The sequence below is a fragment of the Mauremys mutica genome, chromosome 1, assembly GCF_020497125.1.
Source record: "Mauremys mutica isolate MM-2020 ecotype Southern chromosome 1, ASM2049712v1, whole genome shotgun sequence".
NCBI classification, from domain to species: domain Eukaryota; kingdom Metazoa; phylum Chordata; order Testudines; family Geoemydidae; genus Mauremys; species Mauremys mutica.
Genome location: NC_059072.1, coordinates 351,708,443 through 351,719,286, shown reverse-complemented (window position 1 = coordinate 351,719,286; position 10,844 = coordinate 351,708,443). Strand labels below are relative to the sequence as shown.

The following is a 10,844-nucleotide window of genomic DNA, read 5'->3' as shown; positions in this document are numbered from 1 at the left end:
CTCTGGCCAAACCCCTTTTCACCTCAGCGCAGTCTCTTTTCACCTCCTTCCCTCACCTTTCCCACTGCCTCCTGTGGGTGGAGTCTGAGTCCCCTCTCCAGCTTGACCTGCCCTCTGTTGGCTGTCACTGCCCAGGACTGCATTTGAGGCTGCATCGCAGCTGTAGGGGGTGCTAGGGGCCAGGGTTATTACATCTGCAGCACCTGTAGATGCACCTGAACTAGCTTTGGTCTGGCGAGCTCGAATAGGATAGCAGTGAAGCTGCTCTAACCTGGCTCCTGTAGTCACACCTCTGATTGCAGTGTAGACACACCCTGGGGCTCAGTCCTGTACCAGCTTCACTTGACCACACTTCTGCCCTTCTCTGACAATGGTGCCGGGTGACTGTGACCAAAAGCACCCCTGTATTCACACCCTCCACACTACTGTAATAATCTGTGCAAAATATGCTGTGTGGGCGGTATCATTTAAAAACTAAGGGTCAATCTTCTTGTGTAATGTATGAAATGTGTATTAAGAGCTATGAACAGAAGATGAAATTATGACTACACTGTGTTTACCAGACGAGCCTAGCAAGGGCATAAACCAGTTTCTGAAAGCCAAAGGACAAGCTGCTGCCTCTGCCAATCAGCTTTGACACCTGGTTAATCACTGTTCATGTGGCCATTCTTTTACAATGAGGGGGGGGGGCAGGAACAGATTGATCTGCCTTTTTGCAAATGGCATGTAACCTCTTTTCCCCATGAGCCCCCATGTCTGTCCTCACAGCTGGAAGGAACATTGTCTGGGGGCATTTCAAAGGGGGACTGGACTATAAAAGTGAGGGGCAAAACCACCCCAATTCATGTTTCATTCACCTAAGAAGACAAAGGAACCAGCCCTTTGACTTCAGGAGGGCGGGGGGAAGCCTATCTGAGAGTCTGATCAGCCATACTGCTGGGAACCTGTGGTAAGGATTTTGCCTTGAACCAAGTCTAGCTTGTTAAAATGCTCCCTAGAAGTGAAAACCTTCTTGTATTGTTCTTATAACCATTTCTGACTTTAGAAACAAGTGTATTTAATGACAGAGAGATTTTAAGGGAGTACAAGTACAGAGCTATTAATCTAATGTTGGGTTTAAGCTGTACTGTTTAGTAACTCGAGTTAAAGTAGCAAACGTTTGAATATTTTTCCCTTTACAGGGGTATCAGACCTCTAATATCTGAACAGGCCAGACATATGCTTTTAAGAAAATTCAGGCCTGGGAGTGTGTTGGGGTCACTCTGCCAGTGGTATCCAAGGCTGGTGGAACCTGGAGTGTAACTGGTGGGTTGCTGACAGCACGGTGGGGTCAGAGCGGCTGGACCAGGGCTGTAGCTGTACATAGTGTGACCTGTTGGCTGTCTGTGAGCATCCCAGGTTGGGAGCTACAACAGCAAAGCGTTGTGGGGCAGGTGGTGAGACAATCCCTCAGTGGTCTGGATTGCACCCCCCAATGTGGCAGTGGCAAATGCCTGAGAAATTCACAAACAGAGGCACCTTTTGAGGGACAAAACCTGTAAGAAAAGTGAGGTGGGGATGGGAGAACAACTTGATGGATAATCCTGAGACTGACCTAGTGCTGCTGCAGTGTGGGTAGTGATCAGCAATCTGCTAGCTGCACCCAGCCTCAGGTACAGCCCACATGGCAAAGGCCTGGGTGCAATTTGGGTTTAAATCTCACCGTCGGCCCAGGCTAGGATGCTACACTCATTCTGATGCCAGCGTTTGCATTCTGTCCCACCAACAGTGGGACTTTGTTAGTCATTGCTGCTGCTGGGCAGAATTACTCCTGTCCCTGGCCTCGGATGCCCGGTTTCCCACTGTAGATGGTGGAGAAAATGTGGATGTGGGAGCCATTCCTGGCACTCTGATGGAATGATTCACGTTGTCCATCTGTAGCTTGCACCCTAAGCAGCCTTTCTAGATAAGTTAGTAAATATCATGCTGGGCAGACCACAGGACTCTGCACCTGCCACAGCCCGAGGAATCTACCCAACGCTGGTGGCTGTGGGTACAAAAGCTGGACTCTAAGCATTTCAGAGAGCCACACGTTGCACTGTAGACTCATGGCCCTACAGGTATGAAACTAAAAGTTTTGTAGCCTTCATTCCCAGGGGCAGCAGCTTCCATGGAGCTACTGCTTTGTGCTACTACAAGGCTTACTGGTGAAGGCTCAGGCTTTCTCCTACCAGCCTGCCCCAAGGGGAGCGGCTCCCATCTACCTGATTTGAGCTTTGGACCAGGCCTGAATTGCAAACTTCTGATTGTGAAGGACCCAGATTCTGATCTGTATCACTGCTGAGATCTTCATCCACATAGGCCCATCATGTCTCAGAGGCTCCCTTTGCCCTTGTGCATGGGCAGCCACTTCCCCAGCATTATCCTCTCTTGCTGGGCCATCTGGAAGGCTGTCGAGAGATCCACGAGCGGGTACAACTAGGTGCTCTGATACCATGGTAATGGGCATGGTATCAAAACCAGAACAGACTTGAGTAGGCAGGATGGACTTATTGTCCTAACCCCCAGAGAGGTCACTTAGAGAAGTTCCTGTGGGTCAAAGCTGTATTAACTTTTCTGCAGCAGCGCTGCTACGGTATGGAGCCTGACTCTCCCAGCTGTGTTTGCTTTCATGTCACCTTAAGTGCCTTGCCCACGGTCACCCAGAAAGTCTGTTCCAGAGCTGGGATCAGAACCTACAGTTCTACCTCCCAGTCCCCTTCTGTCACCACTAGGAAAACTGCCTCTCAGGCAAATGCCCTCCTTTACCAATCAAAATGTGTTCTAGGAAAAATAACTGATGACCCGGGCTATTCTAAATATATCCAACTGCTTCTTCCCTCTCATTCCCAGAGCAGTGATCTCACTGCACCAGAAGTTCTCCAGCTACAACCCTTCTACAGTCTTCGGGAGGTACCGTTGACTACATCCTCCAGTGCTCAAGGAGCAAATGGATACGTCACTGTTAAACAATTCCTTCTTATCCTATCCAACACAGATTTATCTCACAGCTTGAGTAGGAAAGCAAGAGATGATGAGCACAACTGTCCAAAGAGTAACTGCTCAGCACAGACTCCCCCAGGTAGGGTCTGAAGATGGTTTATTACAATTTAGCTGCTGATTGGTGCACTTGTTGGGTGTGTTTTGTTATAGTCTGTTAAAATATGTATATATTAAATCCAATATGTAGTTTGTAAATATATAGCAGCAATCCAAGATGGAGTTTGAACTGCCATCTTGTGACTGCCATCTTGTTGTTTACTGTTATCATGGCCCAGTCATAACTGGATCCAAATGGCTTATCCTGCCACTGGCAACTCCAAGGACAATCTTACCCCAGATTGCCTTTGCTGGGACTGTACCATATTTTCCCACCACTAAAGGCATAAAGGGACTGAATTCACCAACAAGTGACGCAGTCTATCCCAGTGGCTGTGTGTGCGTGGTTCAGGCCTTCACAGCACCAGTGCATCGCTGAAGGGCACCACCGTTCCTGGGGTGAGGAGAAAGGGAAGAAGACATTCCATCTTACCTGCTCCTGTTCCTGGGTACAACATCACCAGAGGGTTTTGGTCCACTTCTTCCACCCTGAGACATCGAAGGACTCTCCAGTGCTCCTCCTCTGTGGGTTCCAATTACCCATCGAGTGCAGGTCCTGGACTTCGCCGCTGTCACAGACGTGCTGACAACATAGTGAGATAAATAGGTTTCTCAGTTGGGGTTTATATGTGTTATTGCCAGGGTGACTTGTATTTTGGGCCTGAGCTTCATGCTCCTGTTTTAAGGCTGCTTTTTCACTGTTTTGTATCATTTACCTAGTTACTGTTCATTTGCATTTACCCCTTTCCCTGATTTTTGTAAACTTATCCCCCCAATACACTTACCTGTTGTTTTTTACCTTCACCTATTGCCAGTTTTTATTATTTGCACTCCACGTAAGGAAGAGGGAGGGAGACCCATACACCAGTCCACCGGTGACAGACACGGCAGAGGGCAGGTCTGTTTTCCTGAGTAAAAGGGGCTTGTTTTACGTCTTGACATCTACACCACTATATTTCTAGAGTTACCTTGGCTCCCCTTTGAGGTAACACACTGATTGTGAAATCCGTCACAAATGCAGTAGTTAATAGATTAATAATCACACGGGGTCCCCTTCTGGTTTTACAATCTAGTCTGACATCCTGCATAACACAGGGCACAGGACTTCTCTGAAAGCTTCTCTTTCCCCAAAACATCTGATCTTAACTTGAAAATTCCCAGTGGTGGAGAATGCACCCCAATCCTTGGTAAATTGTTCCAATGGTTAATGACCTTCTCTGTTAATAATGTGCACCTTACTTCTAGTTTGAGTTTGTCTAGCTTCAGCTTCCAGCCACTGGATATTATGAGACCTTTGTCTGCTACATTAAAGAGCCCTGTGTTAGGAGATTTCTGTTCCCCATGTAAAGGCAAGCACCTAGTTTAGATGAAGAACTCAGGCTGTAGCTCAGGGGTTCTCAACCTTTTTCTTTCGGAGCCCCCAGCAACATGCTATAAAAACTCCACAGTCCACCTGTGCCACAACGACTGGTTTTCTGCATATAAAAGCCAGGGCCGGTGTTGGGGGGTAGCAAGCAGGACAGTTACCCAGGGCCCCATGCCACAGGGGGCCTCGCAAAGCTAAGTTGCTCAGGCTTCAGCTTCAGCCATGGGTGGCTGGGCTCAGGGCCCCGGACTTCAGCCCCATGGGGTGCGGCTTCAGCCTTTTGCCCTGGGCCCCAGCAAGTCTGATGCTGGCCCTGCTTGGCAGCCCCCCTGAAACCTGCTTGTGGCCCCCCAAAGGGGGCCCCGGGCCCCTGGTTGAGAACCACTGCTGTAGGGGAGTGTGTGTGGTGGGATGGGAACTGGGCTTTATACTCTGCTCGTCACTATGGTATCCCGCTATTTCGAGAAACAAGCACAAACAGAAATGGTTCCCTGGCATTAAACAGTAGGTCAATAGAGCTTTTATTATTCATCAGTTATTTAGTGAGTGCTGCCCAAGTGCTGCACAAAACAGGAGAGAATGAGGTCTCTGCCACAAAGCCCTTCGTCTAGATCATACACACAGCCCGGCTCATCTGCACTGTTGCCTTTGCAATCTTAACATCCTGCATTGGGATCCACTAGGAGAGACCCCTACTTCCATGTGTTATAGTGTCTAGCTACAAACACACAGATCCTCTGGGTATGGAGATGCCTAAGTGCCATTGAAATCAATGGGAGTTAGGTGCCTAAATATCTTGGAGGATCTTGGCCAGGGCCGCCCGGGGTGGGGGCAAGTGGGGCAATTTGCCCCGGGCCCCACAGGGGCCCCACAAGCCCTGGCCCGGTGATGGTCCAGGTCTTCGGTAACATTTCGGCGGTGGGAGGCCCTTCAGTCGCTCCGGGTCTTCAGTGGTGGGGGGCCCTTCAGTGCTGCCGAAGACATGGAGCGACTGAAGGACCCCCCGCCACCGAAATGCTGCCCAAGGGAAGGGGAGTGTGCCCTTGGAGCCCAAGCCTGCCAGGTGCTGAGTGTCCACATGTCCCATTCAAGGACATGGACTTCAGTGAAAGTGTGGCTTTACCCAGGTTCATTGCCATGAGCGTAAGGAGCCTTGGAGAGGATTTGGATGTGCTCGGAGCCTTTGCTCCTAGGTACATAGGGCTTGCCAGCCTGGATCAGAGCTGAGACTCCCCTAAACTAGTATCCGGTCTCTGACAGTGGCCAGCACCGACTGCTGATCTGGTGGTCATCACTCAAGCAAACCTCCCATAGCTCTCAGTGGCAGGGACTGTCTTTGTGTCACGTTTCTATGGTGCCCAGTCCCATGGGGTCCTGATCCCTGTTTGGACCATCAGGTACAACCACAACAGAAGTAACCAGATGTTTTGATATACTAAGGAATATGAATGTAGAAGGTGAACGTACAGAAAAGTGCCCTCTGGGAGACCTAGGGGGCACGGCTATTGTACCCATAATACTGTCCATGCTCTTTGTATCACATAGTCACAGAACTTTGAGCTGGAGAAGACTTGTTAGGTCCCCTTCACCACTGCAGCCTTGTTCCCTAGGACAGTGGTTCCCAACTGGGGGTCTGGGGCCCCATGGAGGGTCATGAGTAGGTTTCAGGGGGTCCTCCAAGCATGGCCAGCATTAGACTTTCTGGGGCCCAGGGTAGAAAGCCGAAGTCCCACTGCATGGGGCCGAAGCCTGGGGCTCTGACCCGCCCCCGGGCTGCAGCCAAAGCATAAGCTTTGCCCCAGCAATTGCCCCAGGCAATTGCCCTGCTTGCTACCCCCAATGCCAGCCCTGGCGCTTATATGCAGAAAACCAGTTGTTGTGGCACAGGTGGGCCGTGGAGTTTTTATAGCATGTTGGGGGGCATGAAACAGAAAACAGTTGAGAACCCCTGCTCTAGGGTATATTTTTCTAGTGCTTGAGCCAGTCTAATTGTAAAGGCCCCATGTGACTGAGGTCTCCACCTCTTTCCATAGGAGACTCTTGAGAGGCAGCAGCATGGTCTAGCGCAAAGAGGGACTCAGGAGATCTGGGTTCTACTCCTGAAGCTGCCAGAGGCCTACGGTGTGACTTGGGCGAGTCACTTCTCATCTCTTTTCCCCTCCTGGCTCTTGAGTGTCTTGTCTGTTTAGACTGTAACTTCAAGGCAGGGACAGGCTCTCATGTGTACATACAGCGCCGAGCACAGCGGGGCCTTGATCTTGGCTGGAGCCTCTAGGAGCTGCTGCAGGATAAATAATAATCTCACGATCTTAAAAGCTCTCTGAAACAGAGCTCTACATTTCCACTGTCTGGGAGGAAAGGGATACACTCCCTGTTAATGTCGCTGTGGTTCTCGGGCTGCCTAGGGGCACAGGGCTTCGTCTGCAGCCCTGCCCGTCCTTTGGAGACCTGGCAATGCAGCATGCGCAGCGTGGAGCTGTTTGCATAGTAACAGGAGCCCAACAGGGCAAGTGGCTGTCGCAGAGAGGTGCTGCCTGTTCCCTGGCCTGAGGCAAGCAGTCGCTACGAAGAATTTGTTTCATGCACATAAGTGCTCTTGTTCTGCAGCTGGTGAAGGCAGGGATTGTGTGCGCGCGGGAGTGAAGGAAGAGGGGATGGCTTATTCAGTCTTCTCCAAATCACAGGCTTTCCTACTCTCTGGCCCCATCCTCATTCCTTAATCAGGAACCTTGCATTGCCCTGCTTCCTGGGGTCAGGGTTGGGCTTCCCACCTGGAGAAGGGATGGAGCCTTGGGTAAAGGGGAGTAGTAGAGGTAGGGATTCGGGGAGGAGATGGGGAAGAGGGAGAGGACCCAGGGGAATAGGATCCAGGAAGGAATAAGTGGCTGTTGACATTCCTTGTGTTTTTGTCTCCCATATCTCCCATGGAGCCAGGTGATGAACTGATCCATCACTTGACGAATGCCCTGATTATCCTCACACGAAGGTGTTTGCTTTTCATGCTGTACACGATTGGATTAATCAGGGGTGGGACCAGCATGTAGACGTAGCCCACAAAAATCTGAAGCAAGTGAGAAGAGCTGTTCCCAAACCTGTGTATCACAGCCAGGCTGATCAATGATGTATAGAAGACCAGGACGGCGCAGAGGTGCGAGACACAGGTGTTCAGGGCCCTGAGGCGCTCTGCGCGGGATGCGATGCTCAGCACTGTTTTGAGGATCATCACATAAGACAGAAAAATGAACAATGAGTCCAACCCCACTGTGAAGACTATTATGAACAAGCCATAGATGCTGTTGACTGTGATGTCTGAACAAGCCATCTTCATGACCTCCTGGTGCAGGCAGTAGGAATGGGAGAGGACATTGGCTTGACAGTATTGGAACCGTTTCAGGAGAAAAGGGAGTGGGAATATTAGGACCACCGATCTTAGCATAAACACCAGTCCCATTTTAGCTATTCTCAGTGGAGTTAAGATGGAAGCATATCTCAGCGGGTCACGGATTGCGACAAAGCGGTCAAAGGCCATCAGCAACACCATGGAGGATTCAATGAATGAAAGCGAGTGGATGAAGAAGAGCTGGGCAAAACAGGCACTGAGGCTGATCTCCCTAGAGTTAAACAAGAATATGCCCAGTATCGTTGGTATGGTGGCTATTGATAAGCCAATGTCTGTGGTGGCCAGCATGGAAAGGAAAATGTACATGGGCTCATGGAGGCTTGGATCTGTTTTTACAATGAACAGAATGACTGAATTTCCTACTATTGAAATAACATACATTAAGCAGAAGGGGATAGAGATCCAGAGATGGACGTCTTCCTGCCCAGGTATGCCGGTGAGAAGGAACACTGCAGAGTTGAAGTTGGTGTCATTGACAGCTGACATAATGTACTGGGCAGGTCCAAGGAGTTCGGAACTTTCCTTCCTGAAAGTAAAAAGAACTGGAGACTAGATGATATTTAAGAACTGGAGACTAGATGATATTTTGGTTTCTGACTGCTGCTGCACATTGAGTGGATGTTTTCAAAGAACTATGGGTAATGACCCCAGGATCTCTTTCTTGAGTGGCAACAGCTAATTTACACCCCGTCATTTTGTATGAATAGCTGGAATTACGTTTTCAACGTACATTACTTTTCCTTTGTCAACACTGACTTTCATCTGCCATTTTGTTGCCTACTCACCCCGTTTTGTGAGATCCCTTTGTAAATCTTTGTAATCTGCTTGTGACTTAACTATTTTGAGTAATTTTGCCTCGAATGGGAATTTTCCCACCTCACTGTTTATCCCTTTTTCCAGATCACTTATGACTCTGTTGAACAGCACTGGGCCCAGTACAGACCCCTGGGGGACACCACTAGTTACTCCTCTCCATTCTGAAAAATGACCATTTATTTCTACCCTTTGTTTCCTATTTTAACCAGTTTCTAATCCATGAGAGGACCTTTCTTCTTAATTCATGACCATTGACTTTGCTTAAGAGCCTTTGGTGAGGAACATTATCAGAGGGTTTCTGAAAGTCCAAGTACACTATATCCTCTGGATCCCCCTTTCCTATGTAACCCTTCTGCCAGGCCGAGTTGAGAGCAGCAGGGGCCGGGTTCAATACATAGGGGTCCCTTCCCTACAACGCAATGCAAACCAGCTCGAGCCCCCACCCAGTGACCTGGGAAAATCTTACACACACCCCTGGGCGCCTCAAAGAGGCAATACTTCCCCTCTCGCAAGCACAGAGTCTCGGTGTAGCAGAAAATGTTTAATAACATGAGATAAACAACATAGCATTAAATTGGGAAAACACCTCAACTAGGCTGGGTCCTTTTCCCTGGGCTCTTGAGTCCAGCAACCCCCAAATCACCCCAAGACTCCAAAGTCCAATACCTCAAATGTCCCAAGAATCCAGCAACCCAAAAATCACCCACAGTCCCAAAAGTACCACAACCCAAAAGTCTCTGTCCCGGGTCACTGCAGCCCCAGAGTTCAAGAGTCTATCTGCAGGGGTTCCCCCCCCACCAGCCTGGGTAGAATGGGGCACCTTACGTGGTCCGGGGCCGACTGCCCTGCCTCTCCGTGGGATTCTGCTTCCGCCTTCCCCACGAACTGCTCAGCTCCGCTCCGCTCTGCCAGCCGCTCTGCTCCACCAGCCATCCCGTGATCCGCTCCAGCCGTCCCCGCAAACTGCTCAGCTCCTCTCATTCCATGGGCACTCCAACTGTCCCACAAACTGCTCCGCCCCGCCAGCTGCTCTGCTCTGCAACATAGCTTCAGGCTCCCCCACTAGTTAGCACAGCTCTTTAGTGATTTCAGCTCTTAGTGAGTTCAGCTCAATAACCTGTAATTTAGATTCTTAAGGGAATCAAAAATCAGCTCTGATAGTCAACACTGGACAGAGAAAGAGGTGCAATTAGTGCTTCTGGCTCACACAAGGAGCCCACTCCCTTGTCTAGCGAGTGCCACTCAATTGATGGTGAGAGTCCCTGTCACAAAGCAGTTTCACAGTTCCTCATCCACACAATCAGGGTGACAACACTCCACTCCTCCCGCCCCAACAACAAAGAAACTGGGGATCCCACAGCTGCCAAAGCAACCATTCCAGGCTGCCGTGGGCTATGCCAGGCGGGGTGGGTGTGGCTATGCAAACACGATCAGCCCCTGAAATTGTTTTCCACACTTGCCATAATTCACCACCAGATGTCAGGGCAGAGCTCATCCTGACTCTGCTTACACCTACATGTACCAAGATCACCTCTGGAGTCTTTTTTAAAAATCAGCATCACATTAGCTCTCTGCCAATCATCTGGTACAGAGGTTGATTTAAGTGATACGTTACATACCATGGTTAGTATTTTTCCAATTTGATATTTGAGTTCCTTCAGAACTCTTAGGTGAATCCCATCTGGTCCTGGGGAATTATTACTGTTTAATTGATCAATTTGTTCCAAAAAACTCCTCTAATGATACTGCAGTGTGGGACAGTTCCTCGGATCTGTCCCTAAAAAGAATCAGGTGAAAACCGATGCATTTATCCTCCCTACAATAGCTTCATCTTCCTTGTCTGTTCCTTTAGTACCTGAATCGTCCAGTGGCCCCACTCATTGTTTAGCAGGCTTCCTGCTTCTGATGTATTTTGGAAAAAAAATGCTGTTAATTTTTGTGTCTTTTTTTAGTTGCTTTTCAAATTCTTTTTTGGCCTGCCTAATTATACTCTTAAACTTGACATGCCAGAGTTTATGCTCCTTTCTATTTTCCTCAGTACCATTTAACTTCCAATTTTTAAAAGATTTCTTTTTGCCTCTAACCACCTCTTATACTCTCGTGTTTAGCCACAGTGGTGGTTTTTTGGACATCTTACTGGGATTT

General features: G+C 49.2%; 1 protein-coding gene across 1 annotated transcript; it reads right to left on the bottom strand.

Moving 5' to 3' along the window:
- Window positions 1-7,288: 7,288 nt before the first annotated feature.
- Window positions 7,289-8,369, bottom strand: LOC123373026 (olfactory receptor 51G2-like). Its single transcript, XM_045021769.1, has one exon. It carries the CDS (start codon window positions 8,367-8,369, stop codon window positions 7,434-7,436), a length of 936 nt encoding a protein of 311 aa, XP_044877704.1. The 3' UTR covers window positions 7,289-7,433.
- Between the last annotated feature and the right edge of the window lie 2,475 nt (window positions 8,370-10,844).